At 55.1% G+C, this 24,918-nt stretch overlaps 8 protein-coding genes across 8 annotated transcripts; 4 read left to right on the top strand and 4 right to left on the bottom strand.

Moving 5' to 3' along the window:
- Positions 1-5,254: 5,254 nt before the first annotated feature.
- On the bottom strand, positions 5,255-7,091 carry CC84DRAFT_1166087 (uncharacterized protein). Its single transcript, XM_018178871.1, has 2 exons — positions 6,092-7,091; positions 5,255-6,044 (listed from the first exon to the last, which is right to left on the bottom strand). Exons 1-2 carry the CDS (start codon positions 6,713-6,715, stop codon positions 5,391-5,393), a joined length of 1,278 nt encoding a protein of 425 aa, XP_018034305.1. The 5' UTR covers positions 6,716-7,091; the 3' UTR covers positions 5,255-5,390.
- Positions 6,912-9,030, top strand: CC84DRAFT_1166086 (eukaryotic translation initiation factor-like protein subunit eIF2B-gamma). Its single transcript, XM_018178870.1, has 2 exons — positions 6,912-7,245; positions 7,304-9,030. Exons 1-2 carry the CDS (start codon positions 7,068-7,070, stop codon positions 8,842-8,844), a joined length of 1,719 nt encoding a protein of 572 aa, XP_018034304.1. The 5' UTR covers positions 6,912-7,067; the 3' UTR covers positions 8,845-9,030.
- On the bottom strand, positions 8,999-10,297 carry CC84DRAFT_1166085 (uncharacterized protein). Its single transcript, XM_018178869.1, has one exon. The coding sequence runs from the start codon at positions 9,907-9,909 to the stop codon at positions 9,349-9,351; it is 561 nt and encodes a 186-aa protein (XP_018034303.1). The 5' UTR covers positions 9,910-10,297; the 3' UTR covers positions 8,999-9,348.
- Positions 10,298-12,079: 1,782 nt separating this feature from the next.
- On the top strand, positions 12,080-14,186 carry CC84DRAFT_1219187 (MFS monosaccharide transporter-like protein; the record flags this gene model as incomplete). The annotated part of the gene is made up of 8 exons (XM_018183061.1): positions 12,080-12,230; positions 12,302-12,594; positions 12,668-13,185; positions 13,238-13,319; positions 13,374-13,615; positions 13,669-13,844; positions 13,890-13,945; positions 14,001-14,186. 8 exons carry the CDS (start codon positions 12,080-12,082, stop codon positions 14,184-14,186), a joined length of 1,704 nt encoding a protein of 567 aa, XP_018034302.1.
- Positions 14,187-14,522: 336 nt separating this feature from the next.
- On the bottom strand, positions 14,523-16,035 carry CC84DRAFT_1166081 (BCNT-domain-containing protein). The gene is made up of 2 exons (XM_018178868.1): positions 15,684-16,035; positions 14,523-15,631 (listed from the first exon to the last, which is right to left on the bottom strand). The coding sequence occupies exons 1-2, from the start codon at positions 16,019-16,021 to the stop codon at positions 14,899-14,901; spliced, it is 1,071 nt and encodes a 356-aa protein (XP_018034301.1). The 5' UTR covers positions 16,022-16,035; the 3' UTR covers positions 14,523-14,898.
- On the top strand, positions 15,977-18,148 carry CC84DRAFT_874150 (uncharacterized protein). The gene is made up of 3 exons (XM_018187747.1): positions 15,977-16,764; positions 16,816-17,123; positions 17,174-18,148. The coding sequence occupies exons 1-3, from the start codon at positions 16,272-16,274 to the stop codon at positions 18,011-18,013; spliced, it is 1,641 nt and encodes a 546-aa protein (XP_018034300.1). The 5' UTR covers positions 15,977-16,271; the 3' UTR covers positions 18,014-18,148.
- A 759-nt stretch (positions 18,149-18,907) lies between these two features.
- Positions 18,908-19,717, top strand: CC84DRAFT_1177859 (uncharacterized protein; the record flags this gene model as incomplete). The annotated part of the gene is made up of 1 exon (XM_018180307.1): positions 18,908-19,717. The coding sequence occupies one exon, from the start codon at positions 18,908-18,910 to the stop codon at positions 19,715-19,717; it is 810 nt and encodes a 269-aa protein (XP_018034299.1).
- A 3,955-nt stretch (positions 19,718-23,672) lies between these two features.
- Positions 23,673-24,677, bottom strand: CC84DRAFT_1061631 (glycoside hydrolase; the record flags this gene model as incomplete). Its single annotated transcript, XM_018173590.1, has 2 exons — positions 23,673-24,266; positions 24,318-24,677. Coding segments are annotated over 2 exons (954 nt in total), but the record flags the coding sequence as incomplete, so codon positions are not given.
- Between the last annotated feature and the right edge of the window lie 241 nt (positions 24,678-24,918).

Below are 24,918 nucleotides of genomic sequence, written 5' to 3'. Positions count from 1 at the left end.
CCCAGCTAAGCTGTAGGCTGGCACGCGGCGCTCCTTCCTCCATCATTCGGCACGGCTGCCCAGTGCTCACGCCTGCGTGTGCCATGTCGCGCCCGCAACCGCCTTGCTCCCACCGCCTGCCCCGTACGTGATACTGCACGCTCGTAAGCCGGCACGCGCGGCGGCGCCCGCTCAGTAACACGGAGGCGCTCATGCTGCCCCCGGATCCTCCGTGATGTGATAACCACAGTGCAACTCCAAGCCAATCACTCGCCCACCACCCCTCCCCTCCCAGCACTGCCTGGGCCTGGGGAATGTGGGGGTCCGGGACGCGGGAAAAGCAACCATCGGACAGCGACGCCTCTGCTTCTAGTGCGCGCAGTGCAGCCACAGCCAGCGCTGCGAGGCACCGGGTGAAGACAGGAACTGCATCACCGTGTTGGCGCATCATGGCGTCGAGCATCTGGAGGCCCCTCCGCTGCGGCTGCCTCTCGGCCCGCACTCCAGCTTCAGGGATGCGCCAGCCCGACCCGGAAACCACACATGAGTCGGTGAGAAAGTGTCCCGGTGCTTCAACACCTACATGGCCCCCTTACACCGGCTGCCACCTAGATTACGCTGCAGCTGGAGCGAGCACTCGGTGAGAGGAGGCGAAGTCCGCAGCCTCATGCAAAGCCCCCATGTCGCTGCGACGTTGCCAGACAGCGGGGCGACCCCTGGAGCAGAGATCTCCAACAGTGGGTCTGAGCACTGCGGGAGCACGCTCCGATGCGCCTTATGAAGGCTGAATCCTCTGTGCCACCTCGAGGCAAGCTGCGAGCGTATGCTGGGGCGACTGGCCGCGAGGCTTGCCATCATCACTCGGTCTCGCGCTGCCCCAAGTTCCTGGTCAGGGCAAGCTAAGACGCTGCGAAAATTTTATTTGCTGCTGCTGCTGCTGCTGCTGCTACCCAGCGCGCCATTGTCCGAGATATGCCCTAGCTCGCAGAGAATGCTTCTCATCCGATGACACGTGCTTCGGAAGAATCCGGGATTGCTCCACAGCCTTTGGGTTTTCGACTGTCCTCTGTAAGGTCCCGCTGACCAACCCTCGGATTTGAAACAGTCCCTATCGCCCCATCAGCGTCAATATTGGCCCACAGCGCTGATGAGCCTGATGACGCAGGGGCACGGCTACTCCACAAGTTCCACACTCCGGCTCAGGTGAGCGCGAGTTTCTTCGCAGATTCTGCAACCACGTCCACTCGCCTTGGGGCTCCCTTTGCCGATCCCTTCGCCTGACAGAGGTTCAAGCGTCGTGACTCCCTCAGCTGTGGCAGTCACGACCCTATCCACCCCCGGCGTCCCCAACGCATCGCCCACAGACTGTGCAGGCATCGCTATCCCTTCCGGCGCCCTATCACCCGATGGTCACCCTTCGAGCTGCCTCCGTATCAGACTTCAGAGCCGCTACACGACGCTACTAATTCCCGACCCCGCGTTCTGATATTCCCCAGACCCCTACCAAATAGTCGACAAACATCATCAACAGCGAACATCCCGGACAAATTTACGCCGAAGCTGGGGCTGACATCATGCTCAGCCCAGTGAAGCCTCCTGAGTCGGTGCCTCGTAACGTGGCAAGGAGTTAAGCTTCACCGAAAGTCACAGCTCGCGTCTTCCAAGAAACCCTTTCTGGGCCAACAGTTTCATGAGTGGCTGCTCCAACTTGGACCGACCGCGTAATTACAGTATATTTTCACCCTCGGCCCGATCAGTCACGAAATGCCCGCGTGCATACAGCTTCCCTGGGCAATGACGACTGACGGCAGACTTCACCGACCGCTCGATCTACCTTCCGCACCGTCGTGGAGATATGCAGAGCCTCGCAATCTCTCACTTGCAGATCGATGTCGCTTGGCTTGCACAATCTGGAGAAACGGAGGACCATGCTGGCCCACAGGCTATCGACGATCCTCGTTGATCTTTCCCCAGGATGGCTTCCTTAGTCTCGTGTTTAGAGCGTCTAACCACACTCGAGGAATCCGGAGTAGCACTAACAGCCAACACGGCAATCCAGTCGACTCTCGTTGCACTACAGCCAGATGAACCAAAGGAGATCTCTCGGCCTGGGTTTGGAGCGTTTCTTGGTGCAATGCTGTGCTCGTCGATTAGATGACTTCCTATATCCCGATTCAGTGCTACAACAGGCCGTAAATCTCTAAATCATTCCCTGTCTCATTTCAAATTGAGCATTTATGCATGTAGGTCGGTTCGGCGTTCGAGACACTGACGCCGAGTAGTCACGACTGTGACGCGATGCCTGTCTTCGACGCTCGTAGATTCACACGAAGCTACCATTTACCAGTAGGTATACTGCAAGAGCGGGGTTCCCCACAGAGCTACATACACAACGTGCCACCGGACTCAATACTGGCATCGTCACTGCCCTTCACATAGCGGGTCCCTTTGGAGGTCTCCGTGGATCATCTAGCAGAAGCCAAACTATCGCCTCACAATGCGGCAATGGAAGCAAATGCGGGAGCACCAGGTGACACGAATACTGGAGAGATATGAGAGCTACTCAATCGGCGACGTGAAATATGCCGTCTTACCGAGATCGCCATACATATAGTCACTTCGCCTACGTTACGATGACGATCAACACTTTACGTCTGCAGATATGACGAATGCCCTTGCATTCCTCGGGATAAACATTCGATTGGGGAAGAAGCACCTTCACGAGGATCGAGCACCAAAGCTGCATTAGCAACACGCAGTCAGAAATAATATACCTGTAGCACGAGACACAACTTCGGAACTATCTGTTCTGCTATATGCGCGCTGTGAGAGAGCATGCGTTTCATCTGTAGAAATATCGTGATCCCTAACGTCTTGTGTATGTCCAGGTACGACTTCCCTGTGTACATCCTCTAGCCGATTAGTCAGATTTATTTCTACTGCTTGAAGCGTGTCGTATTGGAGCTATGGAGGACAATACGAGTATGGAAACCGTCCGCAGTAAAATCGTGGAGTATACCATCTAAAGTAGCGTCACAGTGCGTGAACGGCGCAAACGAAGAGACAGATGCACCACTAGATGGGCCACTTCGCACGTTGTGATGACGTGGTGTATCTGCGGTACAAGAGCTACTCGTAGTAAGTAACAGTGACTTCGCAATATCTTCCCATGGCTAAATAGCAGTCGCACGACTTTCCCTGTCATCTTCCGTGACTCGACTACGTAGCTCAATCAATCCCCTGCGGAGTCCCAGCCATCGATACGTGTACAGTGTATCTAGAAACCCCCGTGTAGATTCCGTTAAGGCAACACTGAAACAAAGGCTGCTTCGGACAAACAGCGTGTCTCACACCATCTCCCACTCATGCCGTTTGTCTGCACCCTGTGGCATGTGCTATTACCCACCCTCCTGCGTTTGAGCCATACAAGAAACCGCTAGACACCTCCTCTACGTGCACGTTCCCTGACCTCGACAGTGCCGAATTCAGAAATCCGAACATGGTCAGCCTGCGTGCTATAATCTTAGCTAAAGCACCGTCCTCCTATTCCTAAGTAGTTTCCCCCAACTGGTGACATCGTGTCGCTGGTAACGTAACGCATCGAAATTTGACTAGCATGGTCGGGCTTCTGTACTTTACGTAGTCGCGGTATCTACATGTGCTCTACGTGTGAAGTCGATCTATACACCTCACGGCTTACTTGATGCCTGGGCCGCTGCTTCTCTCCACGGACAGAGCAGCCCCAGATTTGATGAACGTAATTACTCTAGTATCCACCGTGTGTACTGCTGGCTGCTGCTGCTGCTTGCGCTTCAGTCAGACTAATCTCTACCCGGTAGACCTTCACTATATTGGCCAGGCTTGAGCCGTTGTGATGTCTGGCAATAGCATTGCACACTCCACGCTGTGTCTACGCTCTGTAGTGCTCTTACGCCTGACCATCATGCATAGGGGTACAGTCTCTTAGTCCACACGCGCCACCTGAACAATGTCCTCTGGCCATTTGACACCACAAACTTGGGCTACAAGCAACGCAGTATCCTGTCAGCGGAAAAACTGCTGCGTACGCGTCTGTCGCACTGAGTTGCTTGCCCTCGTCAAATCTATCTCTTCGTCATGTGGAGTGTCCGTCTTCTCACAAGCAGTGTGTATATGGCAGACAGTGGCCAAGTCCATGTCGCAATGTACAGGGGGAGTCTCGCGATATTCACAGCTAGCCTGGGTTCGGGCTTGATGTAGCCAAGGGAGACAGTGTTTTACGCATTCGTGGTCTTGATTCCGTAGAAGTGATCGCACTAGAGCTCGACTGTAATTTTCTCTTGCCTTGTCTTCAACGATGTCTGTTCCGGAAAATAAGCAGGACCGATGGGTAACAACCGTTTCAAGCCGCACCCAGCCTACCTAGCTTCAGGGACTTGATTTGGTGCACTTGATCAAGGACTCACGCAGTGCCTTTATGGGAATCTAGCAACATGTATCGTTCTGGAAGGAAACGAGTATAAACATCTGGGTCGAGCGTTTATTGGCGAGAACTATGTCTCCAGATCTGGCATGAAGACACGGAGAGGAAGGGGTTCACAGGCAATGTCCGCAAGACATTTGGCGACCTACGAATAGCTCCGGGCGGGTGTCAGATATTTCCCTAGAATGAGTCCTCATAATCTTTCCTTGCAACAGAAGCTTGAACCGTATCCAAGCTGCTCGGGTGATCAGGCGTTAAAGAAGATACTATAAGGCTGCTGAAGTCTATCCGAAGTATGTGCAGAGAAGACTGATCATGTCGCCCCGTTCGTCATTTCTTGCCTTCGAATGATGAGTACGTCGTCTTCAAGTGGGGAGGCTATTGTTATGTGCTTTGTTGTTTGAGATTACCTGGTACTAAGAACATACCATGTGTTGACGATGCAGCAAAGTGGACGCAGTAGGCCGGCGTAGTGGCCTGTACAGAACGGAGTGGAGCAGAGCACAAGGAGATGGGTTTAGCAAGTACGATGCACAACTTCGCAAGCGGTACACTTCGGCGCCTAAGACGCTCAAACGGTTATTTGAAAGCACGAGTCAAGCGAACACATCAAAACAAAGATACCACTAAACGCTTGAGATCAGCTGGTGCAAGATGATGCTGAATCATAGTGCTAGTAGGATCGATGCCTCCAAGCACAGGGAACGCACAAATGCACCCGCGCGCGTTCCGGCAACAGATTGGGAATAGGGTATCCGGTCCCTTTCGTGTGTGGGCGCTCGCCTGTACATGAACGTTATGGCGCTGCACAAAGGTTGCATCCCTCGCTGGAAATCATATTTCGTTACATACATGTCGATAGACGGAACACTAGAACATACTCACACTACGTGATCGGGTTATCATGCAAACACCATCCAACAGAACCATCAAGCGACAAGCAGACCATTTACTCCCTTCCGCCAACCCTCCTTTCGTAATCATCTGTGAGCCTCGACGCATCGACAACTTCGACGCCCTTGCCTAGCCCGACCATGTCCGCGCTCTCCCACCAACGATTTCCATGGCCGGAATGCTCAGACTTGCCCTTACCGGTATGGCTTTCGTCATCGGTGTCGACGAGGCCGCCAAGACCAGTGCCGTCGCTGCCGACGACAACAATGGTCTGACCGACCCATCGGGCGATGTCGGAGATGTTCTTACCACTGGGGCCGCTTAGTGCGTCGACGATATAGACGAGATCGGGTGCGATGTGACGGAGCATGTGCACGTGACCGGAGGGAGTGGTGAAGGGCATGACCATGGCGGGGTTCTCGACGAGACGCAGGGCTTGGGAGCGGAGAGTGTTCCAGAGGTGGTCATCAGAGCTGCGGGCCGAGAGAGCAGGAGTGTAGGGTTCCTCGGGGTGGGGCTCGACAGCGGAGAGACCTTCAGGGCCGCCTTCGCCCGGGGTTCGCGCTGGGTTGGAGATGGCATCGTAAGAGGAGCCAAGGGACGCGGCGCGGTTTGGTGAGTTTGGTCGAGAGCGGAGAGACGGAGTGTAGACGAGGACGAAGAGCTTGGTGCGGCTGAAGTCGGTGTCGTTGAGGTGGGACAGGATAGTCTACACATATTAGCTCGGACGTTGTCTCATGTCCCTGTTAAACATACAGCATTTTCAGAGCGATATGAGCCGTGTTCCTCGTGGATATCGTCCATGAGCGACTCGGCAGACACGACAATTGCCACGGTTTTCCTCCTGCCACCGCTCGAGGGTCCACCTCGCACAGAAGCAGCGAAGCTCTTCGCATTGGTGTCGACGGCCGTCTTGCTCTGTTCACTCTGCGCTTCAACGTTTCGTCGCAGCGTCGCCTCTTCGGACCACCTGCTGTGGTCGGGGTAGTCGTCCTTGCCCTCCTCGCGAATGCTCGCGAGGGCAGCACCAGCAGCAGCGCCCGCAGCAGCAAAGCCTGCGGCCGTCCTCTTGCTCACAGTGTCGAACAGCTGCTGGGGGCTGGGCGTCCGGCGCATCACGCCCTGGACGCGCGAGTAGATGGTCTCATCCTCGCGCGCAGCCCCGTCGCGCGGCTCGGGCATCTTCCTGAAGTCTTCCTCCCCATAGCTCAAGTCGTCGTCGTTGGATTCCTCATCGTCGCGGCGCTCGCTCCAGACCCAGGCGGCGAGGCCCGCGGTCGCGACGGTGACGGTGAAGACTAGGGGCACCCAGTAGCTGAAGGTGCCGCGGCGGGAGGAGCTGGACTGGCGGCGGTCGTAGCGGTCGTAGGAGAAGGACATGCTTTCACACCATCTAGGCTGCGCAGCGTGGAGGAGCGTGTGGGGTAGCGAGTCTGCAGGCCAGGAGAGGCGGTGTTGTTGTTGTCCCTCGGCGGACCATGGCGTGGCTGGGAGCTATGAGCGCATCCCTGCAACCATCATGGCGCCTAACATTTGAACCGAGGGCGGGCCGAAGAGTCATGCACATGCAAACGAAACTTTGGCGGGGCGCAGCGAACCACGCACGCCGACGACATTGCGCAAGCACATCTGCGACAGAGCCGTAGAGCCCAGAACCCTCGGTCCACTCCGACTCTGGCTGTGCCCTCAGTCCGGATCAAGTCTTTCGCGCTCCGCGCCGGCGCTCAACACCATGCCACACGCGACGCTGCCCTCGCCGGGCTTCCAGGCCATCATCCTGTGTGGCCCTGGCGCTTCCTTGACTACATTCACCTCGTCGCCAAAGGACATCCCGAAAGCGCTGCTGCCCATTGCGAACAGGCCTATGGTGTGGTATCCGCTAGAATGGTGCTACCGCATGGGAGTCACAGGTAGCAAGACCACGCCCCTCCAGCTCCGCCTCCAGCTAACAGAGGGCCAAATACGCAGACATCACCATCGTTACTCCTCCCGAATCATTGGAGGCCATAGAAGCTGCCCTGTCGCGCGACCCACACCTCACCTCGCTCCCCGCGCCCAAGCCTGATCTTATTGCGCCCAAAGACCTCACCCACGAGACTGGAACCGGCCACCTCTTCAGACTACCAGAAGTGCAGGATGCGATCAAGAGTGACTTTATTGTGCTGCCTTGCGATATTGTTTGCGAATTGGACGGCACAGCGCTGGCCGATGCGTGGATGGTGGAAGAGGCTGGACTTGGCGCGGCAACCGGCGGTCTCACTTCGACCGGCAAGATGCCTACGGGCCTCGGCGGTGAAAAGCTCGGCCGGAGAGGTGGTTTGGGTGTATGGTACCAGACCAAAGGCGAAGGCAGCAAGAAGGGCGAAGAGACGGATTTCATCGCGACCACCCCGCTCTCGACGCCCATTGTACCCCCACCAGCCGACTCGTTGCGCCGCAATGTTTCGAATCTGGTGTACACGGCGCCGACCGACACTCTCAACGACATTACAGAGGAGAACAAAACCTTGCCAATACGGCATTCGCTCATCCGCAAGCACGGCCGCATAAAGATGCTCACCACCCACCGCGACGCGCATATCTACTTCTTCCCTTACTGGGTCATTGAGATGATCAAGAAGAACGAAAAATTCGAGAGCGTCGCAGAAGATGTGCTAGGCTGGTGGGCGAAGTCTGGCTGGCAAACCGGGTTAGGAGACAAGCTCGGTCTGCGATCAATACTTCAACCAGAGGATGAACCCGGCAGCGACCACGGCTCGCAGGTTATTGAGGAGGAAATCGACGTCGCAAAGTTCAGCTCCACGTACGCCGGCCCGAGCCAAGCACACGATACCTCCCAAACCCTAGCATCGCGCGTACGCGACTCCAGCATTGCCCAGGGCGTTCAGTCGATCTCAAAACCGAAACTCAACGTTCCGCCAATGCTATCATACGTCCAACCCTCGACTGCAGACGCGCCGCTCATCCGACGTGTCGATACCGCTCATCTCCTCCTAACCATCTCCCTCCGCCTCGCCAAGCTCCCTTCCCTCGAGGAGACCAACGGCAACCCTGCTTCGCCCTTCTCCCACCAGTACAAAGTTGCTCACAAGAACCTGATCCCCCGCAAGTGCCGCGTAGAAGCCGAGAACAGTCTCCTCGCCGAGAACGTCATCGTTGCCGAGAAGACCAACATCAAAGAATCATGCATAGGCGCAAACTGCAAAATTGGCGAGGGTGCGCGATTGCTGCGATGTCTTCTGATGGAGGGCGCCGAGGTCGGTGAGAATGTGCAGCTGACGGATTGCATATTAGGCAGGAGATGCAAGATTGAGGGTGGAGACGGAAAGAGCGATGACCGCACGGTGTTGAAGGACTGCGAGGTGCAGGATGGTCAAGTGGTCGAGTGGGGAACGGAGAGCAAGGGAGAGAAGTTCATGCGGTTCGAGCTCCCAGAAGCAGGCGACGGGGACTTTGGTGATTTTGGCGATGATGAGGCGGATGAAGAAGACGGGATTGCTCTGGGATGAGATGTGTGACTCTGCAGTGGCCACGATAACGATACCCTTGGAGATAGAGTACACTTGAAAGTGTTTGCATCTACTTTAAGAAAAGCTTTAGTGAGTCTGAGAGGACATGGGGAGTTTCACACAAATACACAGCACCTTAGAAGTGACAGAAGGAGGTGTATTTCCTCGTGCAACCGTGATGAGAACTACCGGTAAGCTTCGCCTATGTGAGCTTAAATCATTAGCGCAAATGTCATCCCAACGTCCAACGAAGAGGGACCCAAACCCCTATCTGCAATGCAACTCGAACCACGATAAGTCTTTCAAGCGTTGATCGCATGCTTTAACGCCAATGCCTTTGCCGGACTACCATCCACGATGCCATGATGTTTAAAGAGAAGCCTTCCGTCGCCACAACGCCTGAGCACAATGCTGATCCATGTTATCGAAAGGAGCCTGTGTTACACCAGGATCAGCAATGGAGGACTCAAGCTGTCGATGTACACGTATCTTAAAGAGACTGTGCTACTTCTGCTTGTAGGTCTTGGAGGAGTGCTTGGGGAGAGCATTGATGCGTGTCATGCCCTGCGTCGCGCGTTGGTCGTCGTGCGCGAAGCCGCAGTTGTTGCGCTCACGGCATCGGCCTTCGAGTTGCTCGCGCCGGCACGGAGTGCGCCATTGTGGCAAGGCCACTGAGGGAGGTTGGCGGGACATTGCTAGAGGTGTGGTAACATTTGGACTATGCTCAACATACTGGGGCTGAACTTGGGCGGTGTTTGTCGTCTGGGATGAGGCTGCATTGTTCCCTGAAGTGCCTAGGTCGGAGACCGCGAATGTGATATTGTTGATCGTGTTGTTGACGGTCGTGACGGGAGTTGGGAACCCGAACGTGTCTGGGATGATGGGCTGCGGTGGGGTCACGCCATGCTGGGTCAAGGCCTCTCGGAGACGCTGGTTGTCGAGCTCGAGGGCACGAATGCGGGTATTTTGGTCACTCCGCTCCGTAAGCTGGATCTGGGCGTGGCCGTGGAGCTGGTCGATATGGCGGCGGAGCTCATCTTTCGTCCAGCGCTGGTCTGCAGACATGGTATGTGAAATGGGGCTGGTGGCAGATGTTGACTTGGAGTAGAGCTGCTCAAGTGGTCGTGGATCGCACAAGAGTCATATAGTAGTCGAAGGAAACGCAAAAAGGCTCGGGCCATGGCTTCCAAGTGAAGGCAGGGAGCTTCTGAGATGCGTCGCGCTATCTCAAATTACAAGTGAAGGCAGTGAGCACACAGTCGCCCCGGTCGTTCATCTCGCACGTGATCCGGAACTAGTGCCTACAAACCCCGCCTCCCATCGTTCTGCTCTGCTTCTTCTTCTTCCACACAACCCTATTTGGTATCACGACTGCGTATGCGCTGCCACACACACACACACACACACACACACACACACACACACACACACACACACACACACACACACACACACCTTTCTTGACTCGTTTCCTGCCCGCACTCTTCTATCATCTTTGCTCCACTCTCTTTGCTCCACGCTCTTTGCTCCACTCTCTTGCTCCACTCTCTTTGCTCCACACTTTCACTTGGCTACCTTTCTGAATGTCAGTTTACCCCACCTCAACCTCTGCTCATCCATAACGCCCAAACCAGTTCTGGTTTGCAGGCGCAGGCAAGAACGCTTCTTCCTCTCGCGTGGCCCTGCGGCTTCCGACGCCCTCACCCACAAATTCCGCGACTTCGAGTGCGCGAAGACCTTACGCTTGACGAGAGTCGCGTATGGGTGCCTGCCCTGCGTGCTTTGCACTCATCCGCAACATTCTAGCTTGAGGCTTCACTATTGGTACGGTACACTTATCGACGTAGTCTCCTGTATGAAGATCCGAAGAGTTGGCCACGCCCCCTCGGATGAGGCTCTATGGTAGCGATACCCTTATCCTCACAACCTCACGTTTGACGGGATTCGCGTGTCGGTGGACGCTGCGTGCTTTTCACATCACTCCAAACACTCCAGCTTCGTGTTTCACTATCGGTACGGTTCGCGCCTGTCGACGTAGCTTTTGTATGAAGCTCTGAAAGATTCGGAGCCCTGCTCCCTTTCAGATGGACCCTGCCTGTAGCAATACATTCACTCCAAACAATCCGACTTGATAGCTTCGATACGCAGCGATTGGCTTCTTTGTCGAAGTTCTGGCAAAGAGGACTGCTGTTCTAGGGTCCTTCAGGAGTGGCACTGACGTAGGTCTCCTTCGGAGAAGCGCTTTGCTTCGCCATACCGCCTTTTGGCATATTCTACCTTTTTATCTATTTTTGTTTTCATTTTCATTGAATTCCATGTCTGCTAGGCTGGGTTCGAGGAAGAAGCTTTTGGTAGACTGAAGACTTGGGGTGGGCTTCACTCTAGACAATGGTAAGATAAAGAGCAAGATTATCAATCGTCCTCTGGCCATTTGCAATTCGCATGGTTCATACTCTAGTATTGATTAGATATTAGAGAGATGGTGAGAACAATGCTGGAAACGAGTGACAGCTAGCTCATCATGATGCATCCATTGACACGCTCTTCGAGCAGCTCGGGAATCAATGAACTTCCGGATTCGATGAAAGGCGTTCATGTCCACGATAGTGATTACTTACATCGCCCACCGTGTCGGCTGCCATGCCATTGTGGGGTTGTGGTCCGCGCCGGAAGCCGGCGGCATGTTACCCATGATGAATCTTACGCAGCAGACGACGCGATGATGCCATATGTTGAAACTCGATCTCCGTTCGAGTCTGGGATGCTTTAGGCGGCATATCTGACGGCTGACGTCAACTTCTCGCCTGAGCAAGCTTTCTTCGAAGCTTTATGGTAGTCTTGACTATGCACGTGCGCCGCATGCGCTCCGCTGTTAATTCGGTATGGTTTGCCGATATACAGCGCGACGACCACATCTGATTTTCGGACAGAGTTGAAAAGTCACTCTGCAAATAGTAACACTTGCTGTTCCGGCCGAGCGATGCAACGGCTCAAAAGTCCCATCGATGCAGATGATCGCTCGCAGCCGCGTCATCCGTGCCACCAGGTCCCGACGGCTCCTGCCAATGAGCCCAGAGTTTCCTTTTTGCTGACCTCGTGGCCGATGTCTCTAACATCTTCTGGGTAAGTAGCGGGAGCTTCATTCCGGCCTGCCGGCGCAGGTATAACTGTGCTTCTCCCGGAACATGGTCCAGCACGCATTCGCGAAACACTCGACGAGTTAGCACATAGCAGGATGAAGCTCTCCAAGACCATCGACAACTGGAGACGTCGCAGTTCTGTTGAGCAAAGCTCTCGGTGGGTCGGTCAGCATGAGGGATATGACACCAAGCCACTGCCTCGCCTGACGTGGGTGGGGTTCTCCATGGGTGTTCTGGTTTCTATGGGTCAGCATGCTCTATGCTTTCGTGTGGACGGGAAGACTGTGAATGAACATCATGCTAACAGCCTTTTCCAGGTGGCTTTGTCTTCGGCTACGACACCGGACAAATCTCCGGCTTCCTCGCCATGCCAGATTTCTTGCGACGGTTTGGCCAGCGACACACAAACGGAGACACCCCTGAGTATTACTTCTCCAACGTAAGGTCAGGCCTTATCGTGGGCTTGCTATCAATTGGCACGCTCTTTGGTGCTCTTGCTGGTGCCCCAATTGCAGACTGGATTGGAAGAAAGTTGAGCATCATCTTTTGGTGCCTCGTCTTTTCTGTTGGCATCATCGTGCAGATCAGCGCAACGGACAAGTGGTATCAGGTACGTTTTCAACACAATGCCATAGCCACGACTCTTTCTGCAGCTTTCAGTATTGCTCACATTCGGCGTATAGATAATGCTTGGTCGTCTCGTAGCTGGCTTTGGCGTTGGCGCACTGAGTCTTCTCGTACCAATGTATCAGGCCGAGACAGCTCCTCGCCACATTCGGGGGGCTCTAATCAGCACGTACCAGCTCATGATTACATTTGGCATCTTCCTTGCGGCTGTATTCAACTACGCCGCAGAAAAACACCAGTCCGGCAACGCGGCCTCGTGGCAGATCACCTTGGGCCTGTCCTTCGTTTTCCCCGCTATCCTTGTTGGCGGTATTCTCTTCTTCTCCGAGACGCCACGGTTCTTGTTCAGACAAGGCAAGGAAGAAGAAGCAAAGCAGACCATGTGCAAAGTTTATGGAGTGGGAGAAAACCATTACGCCATCCATATGGAGTTGGAAGAGATCAGAATGAAGCTCGCAGAAGAGACTAACAAAGGGAGTGCAATCCAAGAGTGGTTCGGGATGTGGAAAGCACCAAAGATGGCGTATCGACTGGCTATCGGAATGGGACTGCAGATGTTCCAGCAGCTCACAGGGTAAGCTCCGATCATGATCCCCATTTGAATACGATTTTCTGACTTCTCACAGCGCCAACTACTTCTTCTACTACGGCACCGTAATCTTTCGCGGTACCGGCATAAACAACTCGTTCGTGACACAAATGATCCTGGTGGGTTTTTGCGATCTACACGCTGTTATCATTCAAGGTACTGACTTCATCTAGAACGGCATCAACTTCGGCGTGACCTTTTACGGCCTCTACATTGTCGAGCACTACGGCCGTCGCAAGTCTCTCATCGCAGGCTCCATCTGGATGTTCATTTGCTTTATGATCTTCGCCTCGGTGGGTCACTTTGCGCTCGATCGAAACACGCCGGAGAACACGCCTCACGCTTCCGTCGCCATGATCGTCTTCGCCTGCTTCTTCATCTTCGGATTCGCAACAACGTGGGGACCCATGATATGGTAACGAGCAGAACTTCAGATGTGACTGCGGTTGGAGTGGCTGACGAGGACAGGACAATCTGCGGCGAGCTGTATCCCAGCCGCTACCGCGCGAAGGCAATGGCCCTCAGCACAGCCAGCAATTGGCTCTGGAACTTCCTCCTCGCCTTCTTCACCCCCTTCATCACCGGCGCCATTGACTTCCGCTATGGCTACGTCTTCGCGGGCTGCAATGTGCTTGCGGGGTTTGGTAAGCCGCTCTGCCGCACTCTGCGACGCTTTCTGACCATGCTAGGGATCTACTTCTTCGTCATCGAAGGCCAGGGTCGCACGCTGGAGGAGATCGACACGGTAAGTCATTTCATACCTCAACCCGATCTTACGACTTGGCTGAATCTGGGTATAGATGTATCTACTGGGAGTGAAACCATGGGAAAGCGCCAAGTGGGTGGTGCCAGACCTGGATGAGCTGGACCCCAAGACGAGGCGCGCGTTAGAAGAGACGAACCCGGAGATTGCGGCCGCGGCTCAGAGGGAGAGCAATGCGGTGGATGGGACGGAGAAGACGGAGAAGGAGGAGATGGAGGCATAGACGGCGGGAATGCGTTGAGAAGGACGCTGCGGGATCACTAGTAGCGTGAGACTCTTCGAGTATGTATGACTTGATAGTTGGACTTTCTTGTTGCTGATCCCGGGGCAAAAAAGGGCCCCCTTTTTACACCCAGTCACCACCATCGCGTTCTGTTGGAACAGGCGTAATGGTAGTGGGGACTATGGGACATTAGATGGGACGGCGCAGGTGCTGCATCTCGCCCGCCTTATGTCTTAGCGAATAAATAACTCAGTGAATAGTACCCCCCAGCGTACAATACATTGATGTGGAACGTAGGTTCGATCCTGCGGCCCTCTTGGAATGGAGTTGCGCTGTCAGGGGTCCCAAAGCGGACTCAGTCCACCATGGACCATCAAGCTCAAGATGTGATGGGAACCCGTGCTCCAAGGTACATTGCTTTTGAGCTGCCCCTGTGAGGCCGGAGTTTCACTTTGGTCGATGTCTGCTTTGCCTTAGAATGGGATGGACGAGCGAGTGGGAAGTGTATCGTGGAGGGACTCGAAGGGCAGATCGATTCAAGGTCCTTCGTATAATGCCGCGCCTTGTGTAATCGCGGCTGTTGTTCTTTGGTACTACTACATCTGGAGCCAACCCTTCTTGCTCACATCACATATGACCAGGTATTAGGTGTGCTAATCGAATTGGATATGGGTATCATTAAAAGACCAGAGGGCTCCTGTATCAGCGGACCTCAGGAGGCCGTGGCGGCCGTCTTCATCTTCTTCCTTTCTTCCTCCCTCCGTGCCTCCACCCCAGCCAAGAAATCCATGCGTCCCAGGTACGCCTCTTTCGTCTTGCCGTGTGTATCCAACTCTTCTGCAATGCCCTCCTTGTCCACGAAACCAGTCCAGTCCAGCCGCGACTTGTCCACCACGTTGAGCTTTTGCGCCTTCTCGGGCCGCGCGGCCTTTGGTGCATCCGGAGGCGGGATGTTCTCCTTTGCAGACGCGGCGATTGCAGCCTTCCGGGGCCATGATAGCTGGTGCTCGGGAGGCAAGGTGCGAACATAGCCGGTAGGATTGGAATCGAAGCGCGAGGGGCGGCGGAGCGGACGTCGAATCTTGGGTCCGTCTTCCTTTGGTTCCGCCTCTTTGTCAGCGGAGACTCCTTCCTCCACGGCACGATCTGCGGTCTTCCAGCCGTCTGACAGGAACTTTTCCAGGGCGGAGCGGGGGACCTGTTTTTCCTCTTCTGTGCGCTGGCCGGCGAATGTGTAGGCTTTCCTCACCGTCACCTGCTCCTCTTCTTCTGCTGCTTGGGGTGCTTGCGGCTTGACTGCGCCGGCATCGCTGCTCAGTGCATCTGCATCTTGGACCGTGGGTGGGGGTATAGGCCTGAGCGGCGCAGCGAGCATCTGCGTCCACAAGGCATCGACATCGACAGTCGCTCCGTCGGTCCTCGCGAGGGGTTTGCGCTCCTTTAGTCTGCAGGAGGTACCGTTAGCTGCCGCTGTGCACTCTGCGGGGATGCACATACTCGACTCTTCTCTGCGCGCGTGTCTTTATCAAGCCGCCGTCTCCACCATCGTCGGACAGGAGCAGCTCGTCCTCGTCTGCCTTTGCCCCCTTGCGCTTCTTTGCTTTCCGCCTCCGTGCGGCCTCGATGGTCACCTCATCTCCAGAGTCCAGCTCGTCGTCAGGAACCGCTTTCCGCTTCGCGCGTCCCTTGGCAGGCTTCGCAGGCGCATCGTCGTCGTCGTCGGAGCTCGAGGGCTCGTCGGCGGGAACGGCGGCGGGATTGAAGTCGTCGTCGGACGACTCGTGGTAGTTTGCTTCGGCGTCGGAGAGGTCGTCGACGGGGTCTGTGGGCGCCATGTTGTGAAAGTCGTCAATGTCGATGCGTGGGTGAAGTCGCGGCAGGTGGAGCCGCGCCTCGAGGATCGCCGGCTAGAGATGCAACAGGCTAGACCGCCGACCGCCAGCCGCCAGCCGCCGCCGGTGACGTCGCGTGAGATGCGGCTGCACGAGCGGGGCGCGTCAGAGCACAACAACCAAGGAAAGAAACAACAAAAGTGCCATGCGCACAACCGCCGCCGACTAGCACACGCACATTCCTACCATCGCCATGGCGCCTCTTGAGTCGAGCGCGACCGCCCAGAGCAACAGGCTGCCCTACGCGCTCTTCGCGGGCCAGACCGCGCTTGTTGCTGTCCTCACGGCAAATGTACTGCACAAGGCCTATCGCGCCGCGCGCGCACTCCCTCCGGCCACTGCGACGCGTGCCCAGGTCGAAGCGCGACGACGCCATGCCGTCGTCTTCTCGGTTCTCGCGTTCTTCTCTCTGACATCAGTCACGACCTTCGCTGTTCTGTGGCGCGCCCTGTCGTATCTGGACTGGGCTCACCTCGGCGGTCACGAGACGCCAAACACCATCTGGCACGGCTGGTATGGGACGGGAGAAGAAGGAGTTGGAAGCTGGAGACTGGGCGACTGGCTGAGCGACACGGACCTGATTCGCGCATCGGATGAAGTTGCGGTCGCGAAGCCCGAGGCTTTTGTGTATACCACGCAGCACTTCGTCGCACTCATTGGCAATGCCATATTCATGGGTATTGAAGGTAGGTGCACCAAGCACGAACATCCCAGTATACGCGACTGACACATCGCAGGCCGCAGACGCAACCTTGCAGCCTCCACCATTGCATCTTTCGTCATCTTGAGCGCAACCGGAAGCCTGGGATATGCCCTGAATCTGTTCTTCATCATCATGCTGTACACGCCGCTGGCCAGACACAGCGAGGACCACGCACGCCATGATGCCCTGTTTACCCCAAAGCCTTTCGTTTTCTACGTCCCGGTGTGGCTATCAGTCTTCGCCCTGCACACGTTGCCTGGCCAGTTGAAGGAGAACAAAGACGTCATCCTTCTGCGCTGGGGCTATGTCTTCGTTCCCCTGTTTCTTGCGTTTGCGCCGCAGGTAAGATTCATGACGCTCGCTCTGACAAGACAACCCTAACGCTGCGATAGATTGTCTCCAAACGATTTGGTGACCACTACGCGTCCAAGGCCGCCGCCCATCGCTCATACTCCCGCGTCTTCTACCAGCTGTCCATCGCAGCCTTCATCCTGCACTGGAAGGTTTTCGGTTTCGCAGTCCTTGCCAACACGCCCTTGAACGAGACCTCGGTCTACGACAGACTGAAGCACCGACTCGAAGAGGTTACTGGAACAGGCAGCTCGACGCCAAACCGACTGTACGAGGGTCTCAGCACCCTGGCACTGAAGCTTAGGCCCATCAGCATCCACCCGGCCGTCAGCGTTACCACCTCAGACGTGTTCTTCGCCTCCGTCAGTCTTTTCGTCTGGGCCTTCATCCGCGATCTGGACGTCGGCGCCATGCTTGACAACAGCGTGCTGTCATTTCTCACGTCGAACAAGTCAGAGAAGCACGTCGAATTTGAGGACGAGCCTGACACGCGAGCGCTTCCTGCCGCGGATTCCGAAGAACCTGAAGAAGTTGTTCCCGCAGTCACGCCCAAGAAGCGGGGTCGCCCAAGGAAGTCCACTCTGACCGACGGCGCCACATCGTCCTCGAAAGCCTCTTCAGTTGACCCGAACGCACTCAAGCGACCTACGAGGCGGGGGCTCCGAAAGGGCGACTTCTCGGACGCAGACCCGGACGATGCTTACGAGCCGAGCGCAGCGGCGAAGCGGGACGTGGACCAGATGGAAACGCATGGGGAGCACATCACTGATGATCTCGTTGGGCCTGCCGAGTCGACTGCGCTGGCGCTCTTCTTGGGCTTTCTCGGTGGACTGGGGCAGGTCTCCGCAAGCGTGCTCGGAGCTGAAGTCACGGCGGAGTAGCTATTGCACATGGATGGAATCTGAAAGTATTGGAGTTGGCGCTGGTAGGAGTTGAGGTGTGCTTGCGCATGATACCTGTTGCCTGTTTGGTCTGATCCAAAGCACTGTTCTATTGTAAAGTGGATGAACTCTTCCGAACCGTAAGGACTTTGATCGGTCCGAACGGTGTAAAGTTTTAGCCCCATGTTGCTCAATAATAGCCAGCGAGCTATTTACGCCCCAGCGAAGATGAACTAGTTCTGTACCAAGTGCCTCTGAATAAGGTGAAAGATGGTGGCCGCCCGAGATTTGACCGCAGTTAGAGTTCGTCTGCTACGTCTGCGCTGCATCGCTTTGCTCCAGTGGAGTATTGATCTTGCAAAGCAAAATGAACAGAGACTTGTGTATGCCTGCATGTACAATCTGGCTTACAGTTGTTGCGCACCAAATCCAATGTTGTGCATGTTAACAAGATCTTCCACTCACTCACGCTCGGTCGTTGATGTGCATACATACGAGCCGACCCGCGTGCATGGGCGGGACTAGCCGCATTGCGCCGCCCTAGCGACCCAGCGCCAGTTCTGGATCCTTAATTTCAGCCTCGCTCTCCTAGTCTTGACCCAACCTGGTTGCGCTGATAGTAGGCTAGATCATCGTTGCGGCGCTGCTCAAATGGCTACCATCGTCTTTACGATTTTGCTCGGCAGGAAGACGCGATGGGGCAGAGCCAAACTTCGCCCTCATATGATACAGAGCTAGTACTGATTTCTAGACTCTCGTGTACGCAGCAGTCCCCGCTGCTTCGCGCGGCGTCTTTCCTCCTGCCTCGGCCCTGTCACTCGTTTTCTGCGCTATACCTACCTTCTTGTAATATCTGATTAATCCCAGAGTACGCACCATGCGGTCTTCACTCCTATGGGCTCTCGGCTATCCCATCGATCCTCGCTCTTAAAGTCAGCACATCTGCTCGCTGCAGCACAGGTACCGGCCTCACTTGCCTCGGCAGCAGCTTTGGAAATTGCTGCTCTTCGCATGGCTACTGCGGCTCTACGTCCGCGTACTGTGGAACCGGATGCCAGGCTGGCTTTGGGAAGTGTTCGTTGTCCCCCAAACCCGCAGTCCAGGGTATCCAAAGACGGGACCTGCGGCGGGTACACCGGATACACGTGCAAGGGCTCAGTCTTCGGAAACGGCTGCAGTCGGAACGGGTACTGTGGTAAGACGTCTGAGTACTGTGGTGCCGGCTGCAACTCCAAGTTTGGGACTTGCGGCGTGGTGGGTCGTCCTCGAAGCCTTGCAGCAGCTCCAAGGTCCGATCTACTTCTTCGCGGGCGCCTTCTGCCTCGACGAAGCGCACTACTTCTTCGACGCGTGCTCCGTCTTCCTTCTCATCCGTCTTCATCCTCGACAAAATGCACAGCCTCCTCAATTCACTCCCTGCCGTCGTCGATTGGGTCATCGTCTTCATCAGTTCGCTGTTTGTCATCCTCAGCATCTTCCTCGCTAAGCAGTACTTCGCCAGCTTCGATTAGCGCATCCTCTTCCGTCGCCAGCTCCGTCGTGTCAAGCAGCTCTTCCTCTAGCTGTTCTGTATCCAGCAGTGCCTTATCATCCACCGTGAGCTCATGCTCGCCAATCACCGATGTCACAATCGAGACTGTTACTTCGACCACGATCACCACGGAACATGCCGACGTAGATATGGTGGGAAGCATGCGAAGCTAGACTGTGAGTGAGCATCGTGCTTTTAACAAGGCCTTATACCAGTCCAAGCCTACCAGTAAATGTGGTCATTCTGCGCTGGGAAGACGGGAAGATGGTCTCAATGTGGACGACTTGCCAGCAGGACGATGACTGCTCGCTGACGGATCGTACGTTACCGAGACAATTTGGTTGTAGACGTAGTGAGACATTGATAAGAGACTACAGGAGAAATCCGCACACTCACCAGCCCCCAAAGTCTGTAACATCCTCTGCGTAGCCAACGGCTACGCCTACGACACTGAAAATGCGTCGCGGTGCCTAGCCGTAAGTTCTGTCCTACCCAAGCATCTCCTTACAGATTCAATGCTCATTACGAAGTAAATCCGAAAGTACAAAGAATTCAAAGCCCAGTCAAAATCATATCATCGCTTGACTGGCTCTACCATTGCCTAACGAGCCTGTAACACGCGCTCAAGTATCAAAAATTGCGAACGTCATCGATCAAATTCTACGAAAGTGCCGTTCTCAATCAATCCTCAATACCCCACTGCATTGGTCCGACCGTCCCAACCGCCTTGTCCATGCCACAGGAAGAAACACCAAAATCTCCGGCTTTCGAGCTTGACATACTGCCAGCGATCGTCTCTCCAGCATCCATAGTTCTGCCGGGGGTAGCCATCCTCGGAAAGGTCGTTGTTCAACCCGCCGTTCTCCCACTTCAGACGTCGACCACTTGGAAGGTCCAACATAACCTCAAAGTTGACCTTTGAGTCAAGCCACTTGGGGTCCAGCTTGTACTGGATCTCAAATGGAAAGCAGTCTTTCAGGGCACGGCCGAAACACTGGATCGGGGTGCCATAGTCGCCACCCCCAGCCTCGTTTCCGCCAGCATCGTACAGTGTCCAGTGAAACTTGGGCGGGGTATGCTCCAGCTTGATTTCCCACCTGCCACCAGCTGGAATTGGCTTGGGACCTAGGGCTATCGTCGGTGCAGGAGAGTCCGATGTTGGCAGTGTCGGATGCGCGGTCTGCGACAGGTGCGGCGCTTTTAGCAGCTTCGTGATCGGCTGGTGCGAAAGATGTGGAGCCACTTTTCGTTCCGAGATCGAAGGTATCATCGTCATCACTGGGATGGAGATAGAGGTCGGCTTCGTAAACAGCTCCGGGATGGAGATAGTACTACTGTTCTCAAAGTCGTCACCCTCATCATCATCAAGCAGGAGCGGGGTCCAGGGGCACGATCCACCGTTGGTGTCATTCTTCATCTGCAGAGTCGGAATCACAATGGTGTCATTCCGGGAGAAGTTGTCGCCTTCAGCATCGTCGAGGTCGATGGCAACCCAGGGACACGATCCACCGTTGGTCTCGTTCTTCATTGGAAGGAAAGGGATGTCAATCAGTGTGTCGTTGTTCACGTTGTCACCTTCGTCATCGTTTATTTCCAGGGGACTCCAAGGGCATGACCCTCCGGCCGCGTTGGCCTTCATCGAGATAAACGGTATCGGGATCGCAGTTGTCCTGGCGCTGACATTCCGAGGAAGACCGGTGTTGTCCCCCTCCCACTCATTGTAGATTAAAGGCGCCCGTGTACAGCCGCCAAGATTGTTGGTGGTTGAGACAGTCTTGGTAGCGCCTCCAGTAACATCGCAGCCGAGGATTGGCGACACCGTGCTCATGCAGCTCGATGTTCGCGTGCCTCCAATAGAGTCTGTGCCGACGAGACAGGATGAGAACGTCGAGTAGACGGTGGACGACTGAGTACAAGAAGCGGTCTCGGTCAAGGTTTCCCATTCCGTGGTAGTGAATCCCGGCATCGGTGGACAGTTTGTAATAATGTGGGTCTGTCCCGAGCACGTCGAAATAGTTGTGCTTGTTGTACTGTTTACCGTAACTGACACGGGTAAAACCTTCTTGATACAGAAACGGAAGACTTCGGTAGCTGTGACATACTCCTTGGGACCACATGTTGGCTTCCGCGTCTTCTCAGGGGTCTCCGAAGGGTTCGGCTTGGTCGGAGTCGGATGGTTCTTCAAGCCAGGTGGTGGGCCAGGCTTGATACCTGGGCAATCGCCCTTGGTGATGCAGGTACCGCAAACCTGTTCCAAACATTAGATAAGCTCCAAACTAGACCTCTCAGTCTTACCTCTGGAGGGCAATCCGGATCACAGCCCCATGGGCTGAAGCAATATCCATCGCAGCCAAAAATGCCACAGCCGGTGTCAACCCCTGGACAACCAACCCACTTGCAAGGATTGCACTCGAACAAATGGCCACATAGAGTTACCTCAAACCACAAGAACTCTATCGCCTTCTTGATCCAGCAGTCGATCTCGAGGAGGCCACACCCAGGCTTCGGACACCCTGGGCCATAGTCCAGACCCGACCAGCCGCACCCACAACCGAAGAAGCCGCGATGTTTACCCGCCTTTGCTCGCGCAGAGTCTGGTGGACAGTCCGAATCGGGGATATTCAGCCAAGGGACGATCGGAACCACGACATCGTGGTCGGATTCATCGGGCAACCCTGTGTGTGTCGGCTTAAGGGTACCCGAGGTCGTCGAATCGCAGTCTCCAGTGCAGATGGGTATGAGAGGCACAGTATCTCCCGAAGGTGAGCCCGACCAGGTGGCAGGACCTTTTGTTGATATTAAGGGAATGGTGATCTCGGACTTCCAAGTAACAGGCGAAGACGCGATGACCGCCGTTGAAGGAGAGGTCACAGAAACCTCGGATGCTGATTCTGAAGTTATATAAGAGCCCGTTGTTGGTATAATTGGGACCGTGATCAGAGAAACGGCGGTAGCGCTCGAATCGCTGACCGAAAATGTCCTGATAGTCGAAGAGGTCGAGGTCACCGAGACTACCGAAGATGTGCTCACCTTCGAAGTAGGGCTCTGTGTCTCTAATGTTGGAATGTCGGTCACAGAATCGGTAGCGCTGGTCGACGTGCTGCGTGAAGACGTACTAACAGCTGTGGAAAGCGTGATGTTCTCTTTAGACGACGTGCTTGTCTCACTGTTCGCAACCGAAGAGGCTGTCGAGGGCTGAAAAGAAGACGACGGAGACGGCGGCGGTGACGAAGCTGAAGACGAGGTACTAAAGGACTTCGAAAATGAGCTTAATATTTCGGCCGACGTGCTGGTCTTGGTGTTCGTGGCTGAGGCAGTTAACACGGGGCCGGAAGAGAAAGTTGAGGACGAAAGCAATTCCGTGGTCACTGGAATCGGAAAAGATGCTGAAGATAACGACGATACAGTGGAATTGGGACTTGTGGAAGTGGAAAAACGGCTGCCTGTTGGAGTAAGAAGCCGCGAGGTTGTATCCACGCCTGATGAGACCAAACTCCCTGATGGTGACGATGACGACGAGGCTGAGAAGCTTGAGCTAGCGCTCAGGGATGGTTTTGGTGATGTCTGGCTCTCGAAAGACGACAGCGTTGGCGAAAACTCAGAGGTCGTATCGACGGATGCGGAAGCAGTCAACGCACTTTGGCTACTAGTTGACGTTGGGGCAGACACTGAGGCGACAAAGGACGAGAAAAATGATGAGATTAGACTTGCAAGGGGCGTTTCTGTTGACGTCGTGCTTTCTAGGCCGGGTGATGGCGAGAGTGGTGATGTGCCTGACATCGAACCTGTCGAGGAATTGGAATCGACCAAGGAGCTTGCAGTTGCTGACGAAGGCGCCACCGAGGAAGCCACAACGGAAGAGCCAGCCGGTATCGTGCTTACAGTGGAATCCGTCGCAGACTCAGACACTACCGCTGAGCCTGTGACCGTTGAGGCTATAGGTGCCACCGTGGAAGATAGACCTGAAGAGCCAGCCGATGAGGGACTGGTCGAGGAGCCTTCGGCTGTGGTCGGCACTCCATTGGGTGGGCTGTTTGATGCAATAACAGAGCTTACGGAAGGGGCAGCATAAGAAGAAGATGAGTGGCCTGGAGCGACAGGTGGAAGCTCACCGTTGTCGTTGCACGAGTCATAATCGATCGCCCACACAGCAGTACCACCCATACAACGCTTGTTTGCAAAGTCCTTCTTCAGAGAGAACGTCCGGTCGTTGTCGTAGCTGACCCATTGGTCACCCCATGCAATCTGCATAGCACTAGCACCTCCTTCGATAAGAGTTGGAGTGAGGTTCTGGTCTCTGATAATGCGCTTGATTTCGCAGCCGCTGAGGATACCAGCTTGAGTAGAGCATTTGCCGGCAGTGCTTGGTCCGGAGAACGAGCAGTCGTAGAACAGACAGTTGGGGTCAGCGGCTATGTACCCACGACCATAGTAGGCCAACCCAAGCGTAAACTTTCCTGGATCGACACCGGTAGCCCACAGAGCTTCCAGGTGGGTGTCGATCTCCTTCAGATCGGTGTGCGGGCGCATCTTAGCTCCGATTGCCGGGTTACTTTGGTCCCACGAGCCGTGAAGATCGTAAGTTAGGACATTGAACCAATCGACATGCTCCGCTAAAGCCTTGATATCGATACCTTCCAAGAAGTTGTTATCGTGGGGCAGGACACAGGTGAGACCATAATCTTTTCCAAGAGCCTCGCGCAACTCCTTCATGAAAATGACCTAGAGATGTTAGACAAACTGACCACAATAAAGGAGTTGTTGTCAACTCACTTGATTTTGCTTGTCCTCTGGCCGACCGCCGCGGCCGGTAGCAGCAGGCCATTCCCAATCGATGTCAAGACCTTGGAAGCCATAGTTCTTGAGAAATTGAACGGTCGATGCGATGAAGGCATTTCGGTTTGTAGCACTGTTGACCATGTCGGACCAGGTGGTGCGCGTGGGGCCCGCATCACTGAATTCCCAGCCGCCAACACCAAGCCAGACCTGCAGGCCACGGTCTTTCAACCCGACGAATTCACGATAGACTCCATCGTCTTGTGGGTTTTGTAGACGGATCTGGAACGATTGGGGGTCGATGTATGCAAACGCTAAGTTGAGCTGGGTCAGGCCATCAAGCTTGATCTGGGAGGGGCGGACCTTGTCACACGGCCGCGTCCGCGTGTTCCACTCCCTTGAATATGATTAGGGTGACTATCTAGACGGAGTAAACGAGACAACTTACTGATAGTAGGCAATGGAGCGAGCGTCGGCAGAGCTGCCACCTTTGCAGCTCGGCTTCTCCATGGCAGCACTGAGATCTTGAACCATAGATGCATTGCCGCGGACATCGCGATTAGGGAGTGTATCCCCGAGGGAGAAGCGCGGATCGCCG

Source organism: Paraphaeosphaeria sporulosa (genome assembly GCF_001642045.1).
Source record: "Paraphaeosphaeria sporulosa strain AP3s5-JAC2a unplaced genomic scaffold CC84scaffold_7, whole genome shotgun sequence".
NCBI classification, from domain to species: Eukaryota; Fungi; Ascomycota; class Dothideomycetes; order Pleosporales; family Didymosphaeriaceae; genus Paraphaeosphaeria; species Paraphaeosphaeria sporulosa.
This window is presented reverse-complemented; position numbering and strand designations above follow the sequence as displayed.

Excerpts from the sequence above, each read along its gene's own strand:
- CC84DRAFT_1166087 (XM_018178871.1), bottom strand. The coding sequence starts at position 6,715 with ATGTCCTTCTCCTACGACCGCTACGACCGCCGCCAGTCCAGCTCCTCC. Across the intron at positions 6,045-6,091 it reads CATATCGCTCTGAAAATGCT|ACTATCCTGTCCCACCTCAA; the intron begins GTATGTTTAACA and ends TAATATGTGTAG.
- CC84DRAFT_1166086 (XM_018178870.1), top strand. The coding sequence starts at position 7,068 with ATGCCACACGCGACGCTGCCCTCGCCGGGCTTCCAGGCCATCATCCTG. Across the intron at positions 7,246-7,303 it reads CTACCGCATGGGAGTCACAG|ACATCACCATCGTTACTCCT; the intron begins GTAGCAAGACCA and ends CCAAATACGCAG.
- CC84DRAFT_1166085 (XM_018178869.1), bottom strand. The coding sequence starts at position 9,909 with ATGTCTGCAGACCAGCGCTGGACGAAAGATGAGCTCCGCCGCCATATC.
- CC84DRAFT_1166081 (XM_018178868.1), bottom strand. The coding sequence starts at position 16,021 with ATGGCGCCCACAGACCCCGTCGACGACCTCTCCGACGCCGAAGCAAAC. Across the intron at positions 15,632-15,683 it reads CGCGCGCAGAGAAGAGTCGA|ACTAAAGGAGCGCAAACCCC; the intron begins GTATGTGCATCC and ends TACCTCCTGCAG.
- CC84DRAFT_874150 (XM_018187747.1), top strand. The coding sequence starts at position 16,272 with ATGGCGCCTCTTGAGTCGAGCGCGACCGCCCAGAGCAACAGGCTGCCC. Across the intron at positions 16,765-16,815 it reads CATATTCATGGGTATTGAAG|GCCGCAGACGCAACCTTGCA; the intron begins GTAGGTGCACCA and ends GACACATCGCAG. Across the intron at positions 17,124-17,173 it reads TTCTTGCGTTTGCGCCGCAG|ATTGTCTCCAAACGATTTGG; the intron begins GTAAGATTCATG and ends ACGCTGCGATAG.